Source organism: Pelobates fuscus, chromosome 3 (genome assembly GCF_036172605.1).
Source record: "Pelobates fuscus isolate aPelFus1 chromosome 3, aPelFus1.pri, whole genome shotgun sequence".
Lineage (NCBI taxonomy): Eukaryota > Metazoa > Chordata > Amphibia > Anura > Pelobatidae > Pelobates > Pelobates fuscus.
Genome location: NC_086319.1, coordinates 415,824,252 through 415,849,974, shown reverse-complemented (window position 1 = coordinate 415,849,974; position 25,723 = coordinate 415,824,252). Strand labels below are relative to the sequence as shown.

Here is a 25,723-nt window from a genome sequence, read left to right as displayed (position 1 = left end):
GCTCTCTGCAGTACAAGGCTAAATAGGGACCTGAGATGAGGCACCTGTAACAGGGAGGGGTGCAGAACCAAGGAGTTGGCTAGACTCCCAAATATATATAGGAAACATGGGGGGATGGTTGCACTCACCTAAACATGCTTAAATGGGGTGCTGCTGGGGGCCATATTATACAATAAATACACAAGATCCAGCGCACTCTCCTATCTACTAAACAGCAACTTCAATGTTGACAGATTTTATTAGTTTGTAAAAGTTTTTTTAAAAAACACCTAATCTAGGCAAAAAAATGGGGATTTAGTTACATTATATGATCATACATTGCATAAGCCTGCCACAACGTCAATGTACCCCATCTTTGGCAGGTCCTACTCTCAGTCTAATGTCTGCTCTTATGAGATTAACCACTTACTTGGGAAAAAATTCCATCTGAGGCTCTCTGCAGTACAAGGCTAAATAGGGACCTGAGATGAGGCACCTGTAACAGGGAGGGGTGCAGAACCAAGGAGTTGGCTAGACTCCCAAATATATATAGGAAACATGGGGGGATGGTTGCACTCACCTAAACATGCTTAAATGGGGTGCTGCTGGGGGCCATATTATACAATAAATACACAAGATCCAGCGCACTCTCCTATCTACTAAACAGCAACTTCAATGTTGACAGATTTTATTAGTTTGTAAAAGTTTTTTTAAAAAACACCTAATCTAGGCAAAAAAATGGGGATTTAGTTACATTATATGATCATACATTGCATAAGCCTGCCACAACGTCAATGTACCCCATCTTTGGCAGGTCCTACTCTCAGTCTAATGTCTGCTCTTATGAGATTAACCACTTACTTGGGAAAAAATTCCATCTGAGGCTCTCTGCAGTACAAGGCTAAATAGGGACCTGAGATGAGGCACCTGTAACAGGGAGGGGTGCAGAACCAAGGAGTTGGCTAGACTCCCAAATATATATAGGAAACATGGGGGGATGGTTGCACTCACCTAAACATGCTTAAATGGGGTGCTGCTGGGGGCCATATTATACAATAAATACACAAGATCCAGCGCACTCTCCTATCTACTAAACAGCAACTTCAATGTTGACAGATTTTATTAGTATGTAAAAATTTTTTTAAAAAACACCTAATCTAGGCAAAAAAATGGGGATTTAGTTACATTATATGATCATACATTGCATAAGCCTGCCACAACGTCAATGTACCCCATCTTTGGCAGGTCCTACTCTCAGTCTAATGTCTGCTCTTATGAGATTAACCACTTACTTGGGAAAAAATTCCACCTGAGGCTCTCTGCAGTACAAGGCTAAATAGGGACCTGAGATGAGGCACCTGTAACAGGGAGGGGTGCAGAACCAAGGAGTTGGCTAGACTCCCAAATATATATAGGAAACATGGGGGGATGGTTGCACTCACCTAAACATGCTTAAATGGGGTGCTGCTGGGGGCCATATTATACAATAAATACACAAGATCCAGCGCACTCTCCTATCTACTAAACAGCAACTTCAATGTTGGCAGATTTTACAAACTAATAAAATCTGTCAACATTGAAGTTGCTGTTTAGTAGATAGGAGAGTGCGCTGGATCTTGTGTATTTATTGTATAATATGGCCCCCAGCAGCACCCCATTTAAGCATGTTTAGGTGAGTGCAACCATCCCCCCATGTTTCCTATATATATTTGGGAGTCTAGCCAACTCCTTGGTTCTGCACCCCTCCCTGTTACAGGTGCCTCATCTCAGGTCCCTATTTAGCCTTGTACTGCAGAGAGCCTCAGATGGAATTTTTCCCCAAGTAAGTGGTTAATCTCATAAGAGCAGACATTAGACTGAGAGTAGGACCTGCCAAAGATGGGGTACATTGACGTTGTGGCAGGCTTATGCAATGTATGATCATATAATGTAACTAAATCCCCATTTTTTTGCCTAGATTAGGTGTTTTTTAAAAAAACTTTTACAAACTAATAAAATCTGTCAACATTGAAGTTGCTGTTTAGTAGATAGGAGAGTGCGCTGGATCTTGTGTATTTATTGTATAATATGGCCCCCAGCAGCACCCCATTTAAGCATGTTTAGGTGAGTGCAACCATCCCCCCATGTTTCCTATATATATTTGGGAGTCTAGCCAACTCCTTGGTTCTGCACCCCTCCCTGTTACAGGTGCCTCATCTCAGGTCCCTATTTAGCCTTGTACTGCAGAGAGCCTCAGATGGAATTTTTTCCCAAGTAAGTGGTTAATCTCATAAGAGCAGACATTAGACTGAGAGTAGGACCTGCCAAAGATGGGGTACATTGACGTTGTGGCAGGCTTATGCAATGTATGATCATATAATGTAACTAAATCCCCATTTTTTTGCCTAGATTAGGTGTTTTTTAAAAAAACTTTTACAAACTAATAAAATCTGTCAACATTGAAGTTGCTGTTTAGTAGATAGGAGAGTGCGCTGGATCTTGTGTATTTATTATATATATATATATATATATATATATATATATATATTATCACAATACAGTTAGAACGAAATAACACACATCTATATATTTTTTAATTATTTATTTTTAATTATTTTTTTATTTTTTTAATGTATTTACATATTTTTTTATATTATATATAAATATATATATAACAATAATTATATATTTAATCAGTATCAGTCTATGTGTAATTTGATATTTATATATATATATATATATATATATATATATATATATATATATATATATATATATATATAATTATATATATATTAATAGTAAAATACACCTAGACAGTGTATGTGTGTGTGTATGTATTTGTGTGTATATATATATATATATATGATCTAAGTATATATATATATATATATATATATATATATATATATATATATATTTACACTGATTAATTAATTTTATTTTATTTCCAGCCAGCAGGGGAACTAACTGTCATTATAGTTAGTCCCCCTGCTGGCAATGCCTGACCCAGCTATCCCGGCCATGTGATTGTGAGGTCCTCCCAAGGACTTCACTCTCACATGGCCGGGGGGGGGGTCGGAAGAGGACAGATGTGCCGCGTGGGGCTCCCTGGGAGGCCCCCAACCGCGATCGCCGACGTGGGATCACCGGCGACCGGGTAATTAAGAAAAGACCGGAGGGTGTACAATTACGCCCGGCGGCATTTAGAGCCGCTTAAAATAGGGCGTAATTGTACGCCCTCCAGTCTTAAGGGGTTAAGCATTGCCTTCTTCATATTCCCTCTATATAATTCAAGGTGCTTCTGAATATGTTGACACTATATAAATGCTAATAATATTAATAATATGTGCATACAACATAAAATTATTATCACACCTGGTCTAAGTGGAAAACTCTGACTATGTGTGTGTGAAAGAAAAAGTAAAGAGCAGTGATAATCAAAGTCACAAACACAAACTACATTCAAAGCATATCTAGCTTGTGAAAGTCACTGTGTATGTTAGTATGGGATGTCTGACTGTGATTGTTTGATTTGGTACAGTACTGTGCACATGCGGCATGTTATAGCTTATCCCCAACACACAGAATGTAAATCCTCCAGATAAGTAGAGACCAAGAAAAGGTCCCTAATCTGGTCCTCAGAGTGGCCAGATAGATAGAAAGAATAAATAAAAGCTAGAAAATCATAAAAAATGAGATGCAGAGCCAAGTTAAGGTAACCGGAGAAACAGAGTAGTCAAGACAAAGCTGGGTCAATACCAAAATATTATACGAAAACAAAGGTACACTTTGGTGGGACACTAGGACACTAAAAAGCACAACAGGGCACTTGACCGGTGTATAGTCGCCATATGGGCTGGCGGAACCTTGGACAAAAACCCCCCACATACCTAACCCAATAACACACTGACACCTGGTATATGGGAAAATTTGTCCACAGCTTTATTAAATAATTTATAATATATATAACGATAATATTGCTTTAAATAAGTTAACATATAAACATGGGTCATTGCCCCCACCTTCCGCCCCTCTCATCCGTATCCTTCTTTTTAATAGAGGGCAATGACCCCCAACATAACAAATACAAATATGTAACGACATTTTCCAACCTCGCCAACTTGAACCGAACAAGTGCCAACCATAAGTAACCATGGCAGGGGTATACCCGGATACCCCTGCCCCACCAGGTTCTGAGCCACCTCCAGGACTCGAAACCACCATTGACCATAATTCCAATTTTTTCCATGTTCCTCACGTTCCTCATAGGGAGCCTATGTCCTCTCTCTCAGCTCCCTATCCCGCCGCTGTGAAAAAACGGGAAACCCTTATCTAAACATAAATATATAGGGAGGGTGGGCGGGACAAACTGAACCGGGTAGGAAATTAGAAGTGAACCTTACAAAATGGCTCCTCCCTTAAATAGCCAAACCCACATATCCCATAACCCACCTGTCCTGTCTGTTCCTCCTGGGCCCGCCTCCTAACCCCTGTCAAGGCCCTGTTCCGCTTAAGCTGTGCTTTGGCTACATGGGGCTACATGACCGGTGTATAGTCGCCATATGGGCTGGCGGAACCTTGGACAAAAACCCCCCACATACCTAACCCAATAACACACTGACACCTGGTATATGGGAAAATTTGTCCACAGCTTTATTAAATAATTTATAATATATATAACGATAATATTGCTTTAAATAAGTTAACATATAAACATGGGTCATTGCCCCCACCTTCCGCCCCTCTCATCCGTATCCTTCTTTTTAATAGAGGGCAATGACCCCCAACATAACAAATACAAATATGTAACGACATTTTCCAACCTCGCCAACTTGAACCGAACAAGTGCCAACCATAAGTAACCATGGCAGGGGTATACCCGGATACCCCTGCCCCACCAGGTTCTGAGCCACCTCCAGGACTCGAAACCACCATTGACCATAATTCCAATTTTTTCCATGTTCCTCACGTTCCTCATAGGGAGCCTATGTCCTCTCTCTCAGCTCCCTATCCCGCCACAAGCTCAGACCTTGACCCCTTAAGCTGTCTGAGCTCCGCCACCCCGAAGAAGGAACGCCCTCCGCATCCCTTCCTGCAGACCCAAGTTCAGCAGGTCGTAACCCACCGCCGAAAGGTGTACACCGTCCGAGCGGTAATACCCATCCAACCCCTCCTCCAGTTCCAGGTGCCTTACCACCACTCCCCCCAGTTTCCTGACAAAACTCGCCATCAGGCTGTTCACCTTACCCCTGCATCTATCAATGGCTACCGGGTCCCGGGCGTAACGCCACCGCTGCCTCGGAACAATCTCAGACCATACCAGCATCACCCCGGGAAGCAGATCAACCAACCGGTTAAGATCCTGCTTCATCCATTTTACCAGCCTCCGCTGCGGGGTGAGGCCCAGGTCATTACCGCCTGCATGTAAAACTAACATATCCGGCCGCGCCCCGCCTGCGACCATACCAAATATTGCCCTGCAGACGTCCCCCCAGCAGAAGCCCCGATACCCCCACCAGCGCACTACGAGCTGGTCCTCCGGAAAGCCCAGCTGCTGGCCTTGAGCTCGAGCTGCAGCCCTCCGTCCGGCCCAGAAAATGAAGGAATGACCCACGATCCAAGCGACCCGGCCTGGGGAAGAAAGAAAAACACAGGATAAAACCACCCGTACCCCCCAGGCCGCCCCAACGCCCCTTAGTGTTCCAACAAACCCAAGCGTACATATGAGCGGAACCTAACAGATTCCCATCTCCCAATCCGCTTGACTACCTCATCCCCCAAACCTAGACGTGTGGCCTCCGTGGCCGCCCCAATACGAAAGGAGTGGGTGCCGTATGTGCCGGCATCCAGTCCCATCCGACCCAGACCCAGACTGAAAACTTTCTGAAATTGGAAGCGAGAGAGCGACGAGCCATCCGCATGGACCAACAGGGACCCGCCAACCGCGGGCCTCTGACCCAAATACTCCGACACCGCAGCTACTGGGCACAGTGCCGAGCCCGGCAGGGCCCCCAGCGTAACGTCCCGGCCCTTACCTTCCACATCCGTCTTGGACCTAGCCAAGTGTACCACCAGCTTCCCATCCAGTATACGTACCCCAGACACCTGTAGGCCCCCCGTGGCCGCCCGGGTGTTGCTCACCAACTCCCCGACGCGGAACGCCCCAAAGAAAGCCAAAAGAAATGCCACACGGAATAGCGACACCTCAAATGCATTGAAACAAATGGAGGGCAGCGCCTGAACAAGCCCTTCCAGCACATGCACCGACACCGGGCGCCTAGCGTCGGGGGCCCTCCGAGCCCTCCGATACCCTTTGAGTGCTTGCCGGACAATAAACGCCTTGGTAAGATCCGCTCCCCCATGGAGCTTGAACCAGAACGCCATTGCAGCCATGTTCCTGTCAATCACCGCCGGGGAGGCGCCCCCCGCCAGTAATTGAAAGGTAAACCACAAGAAGGCATCCAGAGGCGGCTCCCCCCGTACCCCTCGGCCCAGCCCGCCCCAGGAACGTTCCCATGAACTCCAGACCTTACTGTATGCGGCCCATGTGGCCGGTGCCAGCGAAGCCTTCACGAGTCCGCCAAGCAGGACGCTCCCAGCTGCCACATCTCGATCGGGCACGGCTGACCCCTGTCCTGGGCCTCCGGGGCCATCGTTCGAAACCGGGACCACTGAAAACGAGACAGAGCGTCAGCCACCTCGTTCAAGTACCCAGGCACATGGCGCGCACGAAAAACCACATTCAGGGACATGCACAACAAAACAAAGCGCCGCAGCAGAGTTACCACCGGCCTCGATGCCGCAGACTGATTATTAACCGCGTGCACCACGGACATGTTGTCCGAGAAGAAAACCACTTTCCTGTCCCTCAACCGGTCCCCCCACAGCGCCAGCGCCACCACCAGTGGGAACAGCTCCAGAAACGCCAGGTTACGCATGAGGGGGCTCTGCCCCCATGCCTCCGGCCATTTTTCTGCACACCAGCTCCCGCTGAAGTAGGCCCCAAAACCCACGCTACCCGACGCGTCGGTGTACAGCTCCAGCTCAGCTGTCGACACGCCCCCTTGCCGAAAGAACACCGTCCCGTTAAAGTCCCTGAGGAAGGTATCCCACACCCCCAAGTCCGCCCGCATGGACGAAGATACCCGGATGAAATGGTGAGGGGACCTAATCCCCGCGGTAGCCGCCGATAAGCTGCGGCTAAACACCCTACCCATGGGTATCACCCTACAGGCGAAATTGAGCATTCCGACCAATGACTGCAGTCGGCGCAGGGTCACTTTCCGTGCCCGACGCACCTCCGCCACCACGCCGCGCAAACCTTCCAGCTTTGCCAGCGGCAGCCGACATTCCCCCCGCACTGAATCTATCTCCAGACCCAGGAAACTAAGGCACTCAGTCGGGCCCTCAGTTTTATCCGCCGCCAGCGGCACCCCAAAGCAGCCCGCCACCCATTGAATGGTACCTAACAAGTGCTGGCACGCGGGAGATCCGGCCGGCCCCACACACAGGAAATCATCCAGATAGTGCACCACCGCTTTATCTCCCGCTTCCGTCCGCACCACCCACTCGAGAAATGAACTAAACTTCTCAAAGTAAGAGCACGAAATGGAACACCCCATGGGAAGGCACAAATCCACAAAGTAGCCCCCCTCAAAGAAGCACCCTAACAGGTGGTGACACGCCGGGTGCACCGGAAGCAACCTAAAAGCAGCCTCGATGTCCACCTTGGCCATCAACGCACCACGCCCGGCTCTCTTCACCAGCTCGACCGCCTGGTCAAATGATGCGTAAGAGACCGAGCATAGGTCCCTGTCAATGTCGTCGTTCACCGACTCCCCTTTAGGATAGGAAAGATGGTGAATGAGCCGAAACTTCCCTGTTTCTTTCTTGGGGACCACCCCGAGGGGAGAGACCCGAAGGCCCTCCAGTGGCGGGGCCACAAAAGGCCCCGCCATCCTACCCAACCGCACCTCCTTGTCCAACTTCTCCCGAACCACCTCTGGAAACTCCACCACGGACTTGAGATTATGAGGGCACGCAGTGCCACCCCTCTCCCGAAACGGAATGACAAACCCTCGCCCAAACCCCGCTCTAAGCAGCTCCGCGTCTGCCCTGTTACCGTAGCGGTTTAGCCAGGGCTCCATCGCGTCTAATTTCACTGGGGTTAGCCCCCGAGGTAGTGGGAGACCCTCCGCCGCCAACCGCGGCAGAGGCTCCCGTCCCCCCGGACTTCCCTTTCTTGAAACAACGTTGGAGCCCATGAGCCCCACCGCAGCCCGAGCACTCGTGCTTGAAGCGGCAGGCTGCGCCCCACTTGCACTGGCCCTCATTAAAGAGCCAGCATAAGCCCTTCTGCGAGGCGGCCGACGAGGAGGACTGACCCTTAGCGCCAGCCGCGTGCTGAAAGGGCTGCGCCTTCTGCGCCATCATGAGCTTCATCCAGAGAGGCAGGTCCATCTGGTCCCACCGCATGCCCGGATTCGCCGCCAGCCGCTGCCGGAACTGCTCATCATACCGCCACCATGCCAATCCGCCATAGGTGCGGTATGCCTCCCATATGCCGTCCAAGTAGCAAAACAGGGACGAGCAGGAGCCCGGCGATTTTTCCCCGATCACGCTGGCTAGGATACAGAATGCCCTTAGCCAGTTACCAAAAGACTTCGGTATCTTGCGATACCTCCGCCGTTTCTCCTCCTCCTCTTTCTTTTCGTCCTTCTTGTCCTCCTCCTTGAGGTCAAGAAAGTCCTCCAAGGGAAGAAGCGAGAAGATCTCGCAAAATTCCCCCTTCCAGATTTTATCTTTCACCTCCTGCTTGAGGTGCACCCCCAGCGGGCCCGCGAAGGACACATACGCATGTTGCCTCGCTGCTTCCGTCACCCCCCCCGTCAACTCCGCCCGTTCGCTTCCCGCCTCACCCACGCTGGAAGCCGACACAGCTTCCCCGCCCGCAACTGCCGCCGGGGTCCCTAGACCGGGCCCCACCTCCCCTCCCCCTTGCGTCCACACCTGCCCTACGCTACCTTGTGTGCCACCCCCCGCCCCCAGTGAGTGGAGTAGTGACTGCAGTGTTTGTACTAGTGCACTGGACTGTAGCGATTCAATAGACTCACCGGCCAAGCCCCTGGGGCCGATGACACCCGGGGCTGCGCAGTCCGTCACTGCTCGTCCAGGATGAACGCCATCCGCCGATGTCCCGCCAACCAGGGATCCCACCCGGTGCCTGGAAAATTCAGATGAGGAGCGACTCCGGGACCTGGAAAGAGGAGAAGAAGTCCTGGGCAAGGCGTACTGTTCCCCCCAGCACCTTCCCGTCCCGAACCGGGGAGCGCCTGCTAACCGCCAAAGCCTCCCGCCGGGTATCCTCCCGCCGTCGCGCCCCAAAGGCCCTGAGAGCCCTGCCACGTGGACTACGACTCCTACCATCGCCTTTGGATGCCAACCCCCGTTGAGGCAACCTGGGGGACCCGGACCCTGCCGAACTCCCTGACATTGCGCGCCTGCGCCGGGGCCTCCGTCTGCGTGTCCTGGGGGCCCTAACCGGCGAGGGGCTAGCACTACCCGACTCCGAACTAGGCCCACCCTCCCCGCTTCCCGCCCCGCGCCCCAACCCCGCTGCGGCCCGACCTACCACTACACCTACGGAACCCGGACCAGGGGCACCTCCCCCGGGGCCCTCCACGGACGCGGATGGTGACACCCCGCTCCCCGAGACAGTTATCCCCGACCGACCGAACCTCGGAGCCTTACCTTTCCCCTTACCCTCTACCACCCTCCTAACATCCATCGAACCCGCAGGCACTACCTTCCGCCCCGCAAGAGAACTACCGAGAGACCCCCCATCCTCCCCCACGGAAGCCCGCCCAGTCTGCACTCCGCGGGACCCCTTCGCAGCATCCCGCACCCCCCCCAGGGGCCTTCCGCCCGACCCCTGCTCCCCTTGGGCCGCTCGCCTACCCGCCCCGCCGTCCGCCCGCTCCCTGGAATCGGGCCTCACTCCCCGCCTGCCCACCACGCCAAGGGGACCCCCGGAAGGGGCCCCTGCACTTGCCTGCTGTACGTTGGGCCCGTCGTGGACCGTCCCAGTCCGCGTGCTGCATTCCACCGCCAAGACCGATGGGGGTGCCCTCCTGGGCCGAGACCCCGCCCCGCCAGGCCCCGCACTAGGCCGTCCGGCCGCCATCTTGGATCCTGCTCCGCGCACGGCCCCATCCGTGTTAGGGGTTGGTGCGGCGATGTCCAGGGCAGCCGCCCGTCTCGACTCACCACGCCGAAGCCCCGGCCGCACACTGGGAGGCAGAGCCTCAACCAGGCAGCTCCTGGGCCTGCTACGACTTCCACTGGCTGTCTCCTGCACTCCCGTGCCACCGACCTCCGGTTCTCCTCCCGGGCTCAAACGCCTCGGGGGCCTCCTGGCCCTCGCCGGGCGTGAGTCTCCGGCCTCCTGTCCTGCCGCCGCAGCAAGGACCGGGCCCAGCTGGGCCTGCACCCAATCCGCTCCTTGTTGCCGCGCCGCTGTCCTGATCCCCTCCAGAAGCTTCTCCACGATATCCATGGCCCTGCAGAGGAGACAAAAGAGAAACCCTACCCAGAAAGTATAGAGAGCACCGGGATGCACACAAACTGAACCGGGTAGGAAATTAGAAGTGAACCTTACAAAATGGCTCCTCCCTTAAATAGCCAAACCCACATATCCCATAACCCACCTGTCCTGTCTGTTCCTCCTGGGCCCGCCTCCTAACCCCTGTCAAGGCCCTGTTCCGCTTAAGCTGTGCTTTGGCTACATGGGGCTACAGTATCTTGGGCTGTGTGTTTTTTATATGTGAGGGTTCGTTGGTCTCTATTGTATAGAGCCCCTCTGACGTCATTATGTGCTGCATCATAAAAAGTGGTGTGCGCTCAGTGGCTGGCATCTAGGAGACTGTCTGGAATGGTAGGATGCACTGAAGTGGCAGTACGCCGGATTGGACCAACAACTGATCAGCAGACCGCCGAGGTAAGTATAGGAGACCTCACACATGTAGTTTGTGAAACGCAGTGTGCCATGAATCCTAAGACATTGTTTGATTGTCATTTCTGGGCCCACGCTGTTCACAGCATCAATTAAAAGAGGCAGACATAGGTCAGAATTGTTTAAAATCTCTTACTTATAGAAAAAAAATCTACAAAAATCAAGGTAGTATCTAGAATTTGCTTAATTCTCAGTCCCCAATTGTTCTAAGCTCAGCAAGAGCTGGCAAAGAGAGGTAGACACTGCAGCAGAATACTTACTGCAAGCAAACTCTATACATAATGTATCATCTGCCTATTAATACAATGTGCTTTAGAATTTAAAAAAAAATATATACATATTTATATATTTGAAGTCTACGTGTATAGTTATGAAATTATTTATGTAATTATGTATATGGACATATGTATATTTAATATTATTTGTATTTATTGCTATATACACAGATATATATATAAATTCATTCTAAGTGTATTTTTATATAAATATATATATATATATATATATATATATATATATACATATGGAACATGGGGGGGTGGCTGCACTCACCTGAACATGCTTAAATGGGGTGCTGCTGGGGGCCATATTATACAATAAACAATACACAAGATCCAGCGCACTCTCCTATCTACTAAACAGCAACTTCAATGTTGACAGATTTTATTAGTTTTTAAAAGGTTTTTTTTAAAAACACCTTATCTAGGCAAAAAATAATGGGGATTTAGTTACATTATATGATCATACATTGCATAAGCCTGCCACAACGTCAATGTACCCCATCTTTGGCAGGTCCTACTCTCACAGTCTAATGTCTGCTCTTATGAGATTAACCCACTTACTTGGGAAAAAAATTCCATCTGAGGCTCTCTGCAGTACAAGGCTAAATAGGGACCTGAGATGAGTATATATACCGTATATACTCGAGTATAGCCGACCCGAATATAAGCCGAGGCCCCTAATTTTACCCCAAAAAACTGGGAAAACTTATTGACTCGAGTATAAGACTAGGGTGGGAAATGCAGCAGCTACTGGTAAATTTCTAAATAAAATTAGATCCTAAAAAAAATATATTAATTGAATATTTATTTACAGTGTGTGTATATAATGAATGCAGTGCGTGTATGAGTGCAGTGCGTGTATGAGTGCTGTGCGTGTATGAGTGCAGTGTATGAGTGCAGTGCGTGTATGAGTGCAGTGTGTGTGTGTATGAGTGCAGTGTGTGTGCGTATATATTAATTGAATATTTATTTCCAGTGTGTGTATATAATGAATGCAGTGTGTGTGTGTGTATGAGTGCAGTGTGTATGAGTGCAGTGTGTATGAGTGCAGTGTGTGTATGAATGCAGTGTGTGTATGAATGCAGTGTGTGTGTGAGTGCAGTGTGTGTGTGAGTGCAGTGTGTGTGTATATGACTGAAGTGTGAGTGTGTGTGATGCAGTGTGTGTGATGCAGTGTGTGTGAGTGCAGTGTGTGTGAGTGCAGTGTGTGTGAGTGCAGTGTGTGTGAGTGCAGTGTGTGTATGAGTGCAGTGTGTGTATGAGTGCAGTGTGTGTATGAGTGCAGTGTGTGTATATGAATGAAGTGTGTGTATATGAATGAAGTGTGAGTGTGTGTGATGCAGTGTGTGTGATGCAGTGTGTGTGATGCAGTGTGTGTTTGTGTATGTGTTGGTGGGGGTGGGCATTTAATATATTATTAATTATTATTATTATTATTTTTATATTATTATTATTTTTTTTGCATTATTATTTATTATTATTAATAATTTTTTTTTTATTCTATTTTTTTTTCGTCCCCCCTCCCTGCTTGATACATAGCAGGGAGGGGGGCTCCTTCCCTGGTGGTCCAGTGTCATTGGTAGTTCAGTGGGGGGAAGAGGGGGGCTGGCAGAGCTGTACTTACCTTTCCTGCAGCTCCTGTCAGCTCTCTCCTCCTCCGCGCGGTCTGTGCAGCTCCCTCTGTCAGCTCCCAGTGTAAGTCTTGTGAGAGCCGCGGCTCTCGCGAGACTTACACTGGGAGCTGACCGAGGTGCTGAACGGATGGCGCGGAGGAGGAGAGAGCTGACAGGAGCTGCAGGAAAGGTAAGTACAGCTCTGCCAGCCCCCCTCTCCCCCCCCAGTCTGTATTATGGCAATGCAAATTGCCATAATACAGACTATTGACTCGAGTATAAGCCGAGTTGGGTTTTTTCAGCACGAAAAATGTGCTGAAAAACTCGGCTTATACTCGAGTATATACGGTACTAATATACTAAACGTAATGCCCCGCACTCACTGCTCCCGTTCTTGTTTGTTGCCCAGGTGCAAACCATTTACTGGAAATTTGGTGCTTTGAATAAACAGCACAATTTGAAATAATTCTGAGTCCTGTGAGTGCCCTTCAAACAAGGATTTATATATATATATATATATATATATATATATATATATATATATATGAAAATTAAAATACAGTTAGAATAAAATCACACATATGTTAAAAGGCCTGAACTTGTGGAGGCCTGAATTTGTGGGAGGAGTAAGTCCCCTACTTAAACTCCCAGCCCCTACTCACCTCTGCCGTTCAGCTGATTGTCAGGTGTCACTCCGTTATCCACTACCTCTACGACTTTTTACTTATAGAGCCAGGGTCACCATCACCCACATCAATCAAAAGCACTACTGCACTATTTGCCACACTTGGAGTCCCTTTGTCCCCAGCCAAAACTATAGGCCCCACAACTAAATTGACCTTTCTGGGGATAGAACTGGACTCGGTTAACCTCAGAGCTAGCCTCCCTCACGACAAACTGGCACGTTTGAGAGGGGAAATAGACTTGTTCCTGCGGAATGATGTTTGCACTAGGAAGGAACTTCAGTCCCTTCTCGGATCCCTGAACTTTGCCATGCGCATCATTCCGCAGGGAAGATCTTTCATATCCAGACTTCTTTGCCTGATGCACGGAGTTCCGGACTCTGGCACAGTTTCTTTGGACCCCCACGCCAAGGCTGACTTAGCTATGTGGGGGAAGTTTTTGAAAGACTGGAATGGAATCTCCATGTTTATTCCCCCTCTCTTCACCTCTTCACCCATCATCCACACAGACGCAGCAGCCAATACCGGTTTTGCAGCCATTTTTGGGAACCACTGGTTCAGGGGCCATTGGCCCACTGATACGGATGCCTTGCCAGGATTCAGAGAGACCTCAGCATTATTTGAAATCTATCCCATTGTGGCGGCCGCACACACCTGGGGTCATCTCTGGTCTGGCAAGGCAGTCAAATGCTACTCTGATAACTCGGCAGCTTGCGAAATCGTGAACAAAGGGCGATCATCTTCCCTGACCATCATGCGGCTGATTCGCAAGCTGACCTGGTTGGCAGCATCCGGCCAGTTTCACTTAGTTTGTTTTCACATCCCGGGTATTCACAACACGGCCGCTGACGCTCTTTCTCGTTCTCAATTTCAGGCATTTTCTCAGGCACTCCCAACGGCTCACCTACAACCATCCAGGACACCACGGTTCCACGATCTAATCCTGGATTAAACACACTCTTGAACCACGCTAGAGCACTCACTCACCAAGCATTATCACCAAACACGGCTATCACTTACAATAGGGCTCTTAATATATTTAATAAATTCACTGCAGAGTTCGGTCTACAAGGTGACTTCTCTATTCAAACCATGGTGGCTTTTGCCTCTTTTTGCCACCTACACCTAAAACTATCTCACAACACCATTAAACTCTATCTCACGGGGGTCCAGCACCACAGCCTCACCCTTTTTCCTAACAACACGCCTTTCCTTTCTTCATATCCCGTCAAAAAGGTTTTGAAAGGTATAACAAAGGTTTCACCTCCACTCTCTACCACTAGATTACCTATAGATGGGCCTATCTTCAGGTCACTTAGCAATCTCCTTGACACAGCCCCATTCGACATCGGCACAAATACGGTGATTAAATCTGCTATATATCTCGCTTTCTACGGTTTTCTCAGACCTAGAGAGTTCACCGTAATTTGCCAAGGAGATATAAAGCTAAGTCTTAAAATATCAAACCTCACTAAAATAGAGGATCACTACCAACTTTCGATCCCTACAACTAAAACCAACCGATCACTACACCCTACTATAATTCCTCTCTTCCCTACTGATAATGCCTGGTGTCCGGTAAAAGTACTAGACCACCTACGGTCATCTCTGCACGGTCACCCACAGGACTCTCCGCTCTTAACACTACAAGGGCACCCGTTAACCACAGCAAAATTGATGGTTCATATCAGAATTCTGTTAGCTAAGCTCGGACACAACCCGACGGCATTCTCTGGGCACTCCTTCCGTATAGGAGCCGCCTCTGCAGCCTCTAGCACTAACACACCGGTCCATATCATCAAGAGACTGGGACGGTGGAAATCCTCCATATATACTGCATATATTCCACAGCCAGAGAAAGAGCTTCGCCAAGCTTTCAGGAACTTGGTTTTGCAAAAAATGCAATAAAGTGTGTATTTCTCGAATTTATCTTTTGCCCTCTTTTATTTACAGGCCCACTCGTACGTTGGTTTCGGCACACCACAACCAACTTTGCTCACAGTTACTATCCATTACGTATTTAAATTCCGAGCACAAGTTAAAAGGCCTGAACTTGTGGAGGCCTGAATTTGTGGGAGGAGTAAGTCCCCTACTTAAACTCCCAGCCCCTACTCACCTCTGCCGTTCAGCTGATTGTTCCCACCCACCTACACCCTGTTATAATTACATTCTCCTTGGTGGGCCCTCTTTTATTTACAGGCCCACTCGTACGTTGGTTTCGGCACACCACAACCAACTTTGCTCACAGTTACTATCCATTACGTATTTAAATTCCGAGCACAAATATATATATATATATATATATATATATATGCATATTATATATAGATATAATATATGTATATATATATTTCCTATATATATATATATATATACACACATATATATATATATATATATATGTATTTATTTTTTTAAATTTATTAACATTATTTTTTTTATTTTACAGATGCAGGTAGACTGCCTGTCAGTTCAGGCAGTCCCCCTGCATGCAGCATTATGGATGCCTATTGCGGCCATGTGACTGCTCTTTCAGAGCTTTTACATGGCTCGCGGGGGGCTAATTTGAGGGGGGACTGTCTGGGCTGTCAGACAGTCCCCCCAGAATGAGAGGAATGCCGATCACTGGTGGGGGAACGGAGGCGATCGGGTAAGTAATTAGGACTTTTGTTGGAGCTGTGATTAACCCATTAAGGACGGCGGATGTACTAGATATGTCCGACAAATATGGTCCTTCAGGACCGCGGACGTATCGGGTACGTCCGCAGTCCTGAATTACCATTTTTGTCACAGTCCTGAAGGACCATTTATGTTGGATGTACCTAGTACGTCCACGGTTTTTAAGGGGTTAATCATAGCTCCAACAAAAGTTCTAAATTATCTCACTGATTTGGCTTGTTTAATTTTTCCTTCTCTACTAATTTTTTTTTTTTATTTTGCACTAAATCTACACTCCTCTGAAAGTAACACAACTATCTACCATGGTCTCAGTGCTGGTGGAGAATGTTTAAATCCTGGCCTTTCTGCTTGCACTTGTTCACATAATATCTTAAACACAAGCAGCTTTCAAGACATATATTTGTTTTACTGATTGTTCTTGGTGTAGAAAGAGCTAGTCCCTCAGCTGTACATAATAACTCTCTGTTGTTAATTGCAAATACATGAATTAGCAGCCTAATGTGATAGTTTCAAGCTTATATTGTGTGTATTCTAATTTGTTTTCTAAAATCAATGCAATCCAGAGTTATTTGCACACCTGAAAGGAAAGCTAGATAGAAGCATCCCTATATATTTTGAAATGTCAATAAAATATTTCCATTATTAAAATATTTTTGCACTACTTCCAGAATCAATTATTTGCTGCTAAGATTGAGCCACTACTATTATCCAAACTCAGTATCTAGTCCTCGAATTTGGTCACTTAAGCTTATCTTTTCAGAGAAATTACCACCTAAAATAAGAAGAGTGAGCTGTTGGTTCTTTGAGATTCCAGAATTTAGGTTGGTTGGTTGGATCATATCACTGGGGTTGTACTCTAACTTACAGGAAATGGTGAATCTCACAAACAGAGGTACTAAATAGATGTATAACCAGGCCTTAGAGTGGCCAGACTTAACATAAGAAAGATAAAGACAAGGTTAGTTATAGTCAAGGTCAGGCTAATAGAAATACAGATAAATGAATAAACATGGTGGGCCAGGATTCCAGAAGTACGCAAAGACATAAACGAGCCAGGTGAGGATACCAGAAATAAACAAGCCAAGGTCCATATCAAAATATCAAGAGACACAAGGGCACAATCAGCATTATATGGGCCAAACATGTTCTGATCAGTCTACATCATCTCTGCAACTCCAAAATGCATGATAACGGGGTTGCTTAGATGGCATCATCCCTTTAAGGGTTTGGGATATTCAAACTTCATAAGAATGAGCCATTCAAGTAGGCAACGTCCGACTGAATGCAGGAAAGCAGCAGATGTTGGTTATATTTGGCCCGCGTAAGCCAGAAGAAGGATGGGGTTGTCGGTGCCAAAAGCTAAGTAGGTAAGTACAGGTAATTCGCTTCCTCCCTTTTAAGGTCTCGGAACTGAGGAAGAGAGCAGCATGGCTGCACAGAACATTTTGCTTGCATGGCCCAATGAGGGGAGCAGCATGGGCTTGTGGAGAAGGTACGTTTGCTACAGGCCTCAAAAACTTGAATTCTGCTTCTTTTTACAAGATTTACACTTAGCATAATAAATCATATGCATGAATTAAGTATAAACCAAATACAACCCAACCGTAATTTTCTAAACTGGATTCCAATTTTTTTTCAAGTGACCAGTGATTTACTTTGTTTTTAATATAAGGACCATTAAATCAGCAAATAATGTAATTGGTTATATAGGTGCTGAGAGGGTCAAAAGTTTCAAGATTGAGGTAATGGAACAAAGAATAAAAAACAAGTTGCTAAGGCCAGGAGAAGAGAAACTAAGGGGACAAAACAGTATGAGACATACGTCTATTGGTAGCTGAGAAGGACTGGGAGCTGCACCCGGGAAGGGGGGCTTAGAGTGATAGCATGGGCCAACTGGAATTGATAGGGGGTGACCAGATGGAACTATTGCAGAGGGACTTTTTTGGTAAAATCAGGGCTCAGAGGGAATTAGTAGAAACATTTTTTTTAAAGGAGTTGCTTTTGATAAAAAAAAAGACCTGGAATATCAAAAACATAGAACAACATAAAGGGCTGATTGTCTGACCTTGAGTTATCTGGTTTCAAGTTGGAGGACATGTACTGGGGTCAGCTAACAGCATGTGATGTAAACAGGAATGAGCGTAGAGGAAAAGTAGAACAGGGAATTTCTCCACACTTATCAATAAATATGTTGGATTAAAATGTATCTTGATTGCTTGCTTGTTATTGACATATAACACAAGATCCATTATTTTCTCAAAATAATCAAATTCACTACTAGGAATATTTTTTTTTATTTTTTTTATTTAATGATCCGATTAGTTTACAGTTATACAATAGATACAATATTATGTAAAGCCGCATGTCCCTACAGTGTAGAAACATTATAATTTTATTATTATTATTATTATTACTATTATTGTAAACAGTAAACATGTTGGATAATTAATGCATTGCTATCCCCTGTGCTTTTAATTTGCCTCTTCCTGAGATTTTTAACAGAAGTGACAAATTGTTGCCATCAGCTCATCAATGATTTCCCTGCAGTCCACTTCAAAGGTTTAAAAAGCCGGGAATAACATAAATCAGGGATTTTGCTGGTCAACTGCAGTGACAGTCATAACCTCATCAACAGAAACCGTAACGAAGATCTTTGTAATTGGAATCACAGTTTCTTTTCGTGATCATATACGCGTGTTTCAAACATTGACAGGTAAGCAATATGTTATGTAATTTAAAAAAAAATATATTTTATATTTCAACAATTAAATCAGTTGAATTAATCACTTACACATACATTGATTCAAGCATATTTAATTTAATTAAGATGATTATGGATATCCATTATATCACATGCAAAAATGCTAAATAATATACCATTACCTTCTAAATATAGTATTGTATCTATGTATTTAATGTATACTCTATAGCTCCATTAGAATTAAGAAAATAATAATGATAAAGATAAAGATAAAATTCTATAGTAGTGTTGCATTTTAAACAATGTAATCAATTGATTCAAACACGTACGTGTATATTGTTTGGGATAATTATGGATACATGTTTTAATGTCATATATAAACAAAAATACCAGGTAAATGTATAACATAATTACATAAATCATCTAAATGCATTATTGTATGTATTTACTTAAAACACACTATATAGCCCTATTATTTAGAGCTCTTATTTCAGTAATACATTAATCAATTAATAAATAATAATTATAGTTAAAAGTAAAAGTGTACAAGTTCCTCTGCTTGCAATTTAAACTAGCATACTGTGGTAAACTCCAGATGAGACAAGTGCAGGAGTAAGAATCTCTACATTCAGAGCTCCAGAACTGTTATGGGTGAGATAGGTATTGTTCCAATTGCTGTTTCTGAGAGTTGCAGACGTGTAAAGCCAATTTCATTCGAATATCTACCCTGTTCTTTTTATAGACATACAGCTTAAAAAGGTGAACATTTAGTCATGGAGGATATTAATTTTTGGTAATCAAAGCAACTAAACATAACAATGCATCTTTTAAAACTTCCCAACTAAATATTTCTTGGTGACATCGGCATCTTTAATCAGATATTGAGATGCCCACAATATTCTAGTCTGGTTGTAGACTTTATTCCAAGATTTTAATGGAAAATATAACCTTCCATGGTAAATATAACCATGTGTGTATATATTATATACAATAATAGTATTATAATCTGTTAATCCAGTAGATACCACCATGTTTCATGCTAGATTGGTTCCTGGTCGGGAAAGTCTCCTTTAACCAACTATAGCTACAGCTGCAATACAGAAGCTTGGATACCAAATATACCAATTGCTAGTTTTACTCTAACAGAAGGAAAATAAAACTCCCTTCAAAAAGAAAAATACTGGGAAAAAAAAACATCCATTGTCCGATGAATCAACAATATCATTTATTTTTCATAAATTCTAAAGCCATCTTCTCTTGAAGATAATCTGTTTTTTGTTTGCTTTATGTGAAGTACATTTTAGTATGGTGCGGTGCTGCATGATCTCTGTAAAACATTAATTCCTTATGTATACTGCTATTGACAATAATTTATAAATCATAATTTATAATCTTTAAATTGTATCTAAAATCTGAAAGTGTACATATTGAAATAGAAGACAACATTAAAACATGTTTAAATGTTTCTCTGGTTGTTCTGTATTTTGGTATAAGAGGATCAACTAAATTCTGTCCTTTGCTTATTAATAAAAAGTACAATTTAGTTCCATTAATTAATAAAAAAAAAGTACCATTAAGCTACTAACTAGACTTGTCTGTGAATGTTTTTGAGCTAGAATGAATGAATCAAATTCCTTTAACTCTACAATCAATAAATGACTGTAAAGACCCAACAGTTATATTCCGGACACATTTATTCATTCGGGAGTAGATTACAAAGAATTTGAGTTGTTACCAGCTGAAAAACAATAACACACACCACTGAAATGGAAGACCACAAATATGGTTGTGATCAAGGGAACTCTCCGACACCGGGCATGACCAACAAAACAATATATACATAAACAAAATAGTCTCCATATTAAGGAGAGAAAAAGCAATTCTTGTAAATAGAAATGAAAAATTACTGTGTTTGGTTTTTTTTGTGGGGACAATTGGCTACCAGTGTATTTTGAATTTGTCAACTTTCTCTTAGGCAGGGGGTTTTAGTGATCTCAACAACAAGAATTACCTGGGTAGAGTGTATTTTTTTTATTTCCTATTAGCCTGTAGTTAGGTGGGAAAAATGAAGAAAAAAAAAAAAACGGTCTACTGAAAAATGAGATCTAAACGGTTGTGAAAAAGGGATCCCTAACAGAAGGGCCTAACACAAATAGTGGTAAAAAATACATGATTTACATCGAACATTGTTATCTAACTTCAAAACTAAGTGAAAATACCCATCAATCAGTACCCATTAAAAACAAAAAAAGAGAAATAATCTGGGGATAACCAAGACTGCCATATGTTACTCAGTTTTATGTTCACAAGAGGCATGCCTCCTCAATGGAGTGTCCACCCAGTGTGCATCAAGATAATTGCTCTTGAGAATGACATTTTCTGGTTCACTGGCAGAGAGTGTGCACAGTGTTTCAACAGGTTTACATTGTGTCTAAATGTCCTCTTACAAATTCATAATGACTTATAGTAGTTACCTGATAAGTTTGCTTATTTATATAGATTATTTGTTAATAATAATTTTAGAGTTAGATAATGTTTATGGCCTTTAACATATTTTATTCTCTTGGACAAGGATAGGCAACCTTCGACACTCCAGATGTTTTGGACTACATCCCCCATAATGCTCTTACACCCATAATGCTGGCAAAGCATCATGGGAGGTGTAGTCCAAAACATATGGAGTGCTGAAGGTTGCCTATGCCGGCTCTAGAATATAACTTAGGGAGAACTTAGGGAGAACCACACAATGCTGAATTGTTTTATGGGTTTTTGTTTTATATAGATGTATTTCTATTAACAGGGTTTTTTCTCTCTCCTTAGTAGTGTGACACATTTGTTTGTATATATTGTATTATTTTATGGCATTGTCTCTTTTGTGTGTTGTTTTGCACCATAAATAATCTAATCTTTAATTTGGATACATTAAATATGTGGATTTGAATCAAACAATAGCCAAATGCTTTAAATTCAGTTGACATTTAACCAAATTCCATATTAGTTTGACATATTTTTGCTTAGCAAACTAATGTATTCCATTGTTTATCATTCACACTTCATTCACACTTATATCAGTAGCATTCCTGTCACAATTCATTCACTTTCTATCACTGCTTTTTTTTAGGAAATGAATTTAGAGAACCGAACAGTGATCCATGAATTTCTTCTCCTGGCCTTCAGCAATATGCACGAAGGAAAGTTCTTACTCTTCATTTTCCTGTTTCTTATCTACCTGATAACATTGATTGGAAATCTACTGATTATTGCTTCTGTGTATGCTCATCTCCATTCCCCTATGTACTTTTTCCTCAGTAATTTCTCTTTATCTGAAATTGTATTTACTACAAATATTACTCCCAATATGCTTTTTACCACAATACATGAAGGATCAAGAATTTCTGTAAACCTCTGTATCACACAATATTACACATATTCTGTATCTATATGGGCAGAGTGCCTCCTCCTTGCAGTCATGTCCTATGACCGCTACTTGGCCATTTGTAATCCATTGCATTATTCATCAGTAATGAGTCCCAGACTTTGTCTCCACCTGGTTGTCTGGTCTTGGTTTGTTGGGTTCACTGTGCCAATAATTGAAGCGATACAATTGGGCGGCCTGACATACTGTGGCCATAATATCATTGACCATTTCTTCTGTGATTTTGCTCCAATTATTCAGCTTTCATGTTCAGATACAAATGAAATAGAACTTACAGATTTTATACTCTCTTTTCCAATATTTGTATTTCCTGTTCTTTTCATCATTATAACTTACATTATGATAATATTCACAATCCTCCAGATTCCAACGAACACAGGACGAAAAAAAGCCTTCTCTACCTGCAGCTCCCACCTCATGGTTGTTTGTATATATTACGGATCTTGTATCGTTGTTTATATGTCGCCATCGGCAGAGAGATGGTTAATACTAAAGAAGGTTTTATCGCTTCTATATACTGTGGTGACTCCCGTAATAAATCTATTTATATACAGTATTAGGAACAAGGAAATCAGAATATCCATTACAACATTAGCCACAAAATTAAAGAGATGTGAAATTCATTTTTTACAGAATTAAAAAAATCTAGATCAATAGCAGTTTTGTAAAATTAATGTGCCATATTTGTGCTTGTCAGATGTTCAATTTGCTTGAACATGGATAGATACAGGAGCACTAAAGAAAACTGCAGGAGATATGCTTTGCATAGATGTACTTCAGCTTACTATTATGCTTCGAGTAGAATTATTATTAATATTGGCATTTATATAGCGCCAACTTATACTGCAATGCTTTACTATATTATAAAGAGTGAAATTTAACAATAATTGAGCATTTACAAACTGGTACACGGTCAAAAGGACATCGAAAGGAATAGCAACTAATGTGAATGTGGGCAATGTTTTCAAGGTGGAATCAGCAGGATATGGCAACAGACTGGACATGAGATGTAAAGTTCAGGCAAGAATCAATGATAATAGCAAGACAGCGAGCTTGCAAGGATGGACAGATGTGAGTACCATCAACTTGCAGGGAGAGCAAAAGAGGAGGTTCAGTATTATGACGAGGAAAAATGAGAAGCTCTGTTTTAGTGAATTAAGTTTCAGAAAACAGGAGGAATCCAATTAAAGATGGAAGTAAGGCAAGTGGTGACGCATTCTAGGAGAGCAGGGGAAAGATTAGGTGAAGAGAGATAGCTGAATGTCATTGGCACACATATGGTAGTGTAATCCAAAGAAATTAATACATTTGCTAAGAGAGGCAATTTTAAAGAGAAAACAAAAGGGGACATAGAACAGAGTCTCGGGGTACTCCAATCGAGGCAGGACGTGTAGAGGTGGTAGCATTAGAAAATGAAATGACTTACAGATTCTGTTCTTACTCCAAAAAAGGTAAAACATTTTGGCCTTCATTTTTTTACGACATTTTATGATGATTTTCTGCATAGCATATTAATAGAGCAATTTGCTGCACTAATTGCATGCAGTATTTTGTTGTCTGTGTGTGTGGGAGCATGAGTGTGGGTGTGTGTCGAAGCTACATTAGATCACAGGCAAATCATAACATTGATTATTTATAATGCTGCTTAGTTATTCTTGGTAAATTTATACCAGCACTCCACAGCAATAATACACCCAGTAACATGTCTTTAAACTGCAAAACATGTGTTTACAAAAATCGCTCTGTACATAAGATGTTTCAAATTAAATTCTTGTTTCAAATTGCATCTTAGTTGTATAAATTGTTATGATTAAGTTGAATAAAATTTCTCAGAACTGCCTGCTCCTGGCCCCACTCCCACTCCCACTCTTGAATTAATTCCATCCAGATGTACCATACCATATTAGGCACAAAGGTGGTATTTTGTACCAGGGCAGTCAATTACATTTTTATGGGTTGAATAAAGGAAAAAGTTAAGTTGTCTAAATAGAGTTATTTAGCGTCTAGTTCAGTGGTTCCCAATCCAGTCCTCAAGTGTCTCCTAACAGTCCAGGATTTAGGGATTACCCAGTTGTGTTTCAGGTGTTTTTAGAAAAAGAAAAAAGCACTGTAGACACAAAAAGGTTATCCCTAAATCCAGGAAATCTGGTTTGGAAACCCCTGGTCTAGATAACATCCCCTCAACAGCTGGATAATTATCTCACTCAAGCAAACAAAATAAAAGACCAGTTTATAGAAAAGGGGTATGATTCAGTTCAGTTAGAAAATTCAATACAAGAAATAAAAAACAAGGACCAAATACCCCTTTTAAATTACAAACCTAAAACACAGAGTGGAACCAAATTAGAAGTTCCCTTTATATGTAATTTCAATAGGAATGAAAAGCAAATAAAGAAAATAATAGCCACATTTTGGCCAATATTAAAAAGAGATCCCACATTATTTAATATTCTTCAAGAAAAAAATGAAAATAGTATTTAGAGGAGAAAAAAAATTGAAGCAAATTTTGGTAAAAAAAAAAAAAAAAAAAACATATAAAAGCCAATCCATCAAACTGTGTTTTACAACAAAAAGGTTTTTTTTAGATGTGGACTTTGTTTAGCATGTAGCATGTAGAAATACTAAAAGTAAGAAGATACACATAAACACATTTAAAGTTCAAGGGTATTCAGAAAGTAAAATACAATTGGCAAGGAGATGATAATATTAAACAACTGGAAAAGTGTGAGATGAAATTAGGCTTGAATGAATATTTTGAATTATATCATTTTTTTTTTTTTTTAGTTCTTATCAAATAGTTATTCGCATTGTACATATTTTCTATACCAAATATTTTTAGAGTGAATTTTTTTTTATTGTTTTTACTTTATTTTATGTCAAGAATAAATACTCTGTACCTAGATAGGTTAACCAAAATATATATTTCTAGTTTGAATAAATGTTTTTATTGAAATGTCCTCATTTTTAAGATGTTTCCAATTAATTGTTTCATTGTATCTTTTCTCTTTATGTTGATACATATATATGTATCTATGTATCTCCGAGAATATTATATGAAATGAAAAACTTCCCTTTGCAATATCCGTGCAACCGGATATGAAATATCAAGATACCCTGACCAGAGCTATATGGGTAATGAAGTCTTTCAGGACAGAATACGAGTGCACGTTATTTCCGGGTTTGAAATTAAATATACTAAAGTCCAACGAACACATCACAGTGACGAACCCCCTAATCATAGGAAGAACGAAAGATGAAGGAGAAGACACCCAGCATTTAAAAATGTAACCGGGAACAACTGATTCTATACCAATTGATAAAGCCCGAACGGCAAAACGTGCCTTGGATAATTTTTCTT

At 43.3% G+C, this 25,723-nt stretch overlaps 1 protein-coding gene across 1 annotated transcript; it reads left to right on the top strand.

The window, feature by feature from the left end:
• Positions 1–22,053: 22,053 nt before the first annotated feature.
• Positions 22,054–23,004, top strand: LOC134602066 (olfactory receptor 6B2-like). The gene has a single exon (XM_063446564.1). It carries the CDS (start codon positions 22,054–22,056, stop codon positions 23,002–23,004), a length of 951 nt encoding a protein of 316 aa, XP_063302634.1.
• The last annotated feature ends 2,719 nt before the right edge of the window (positions 23,005–25,723 follow it).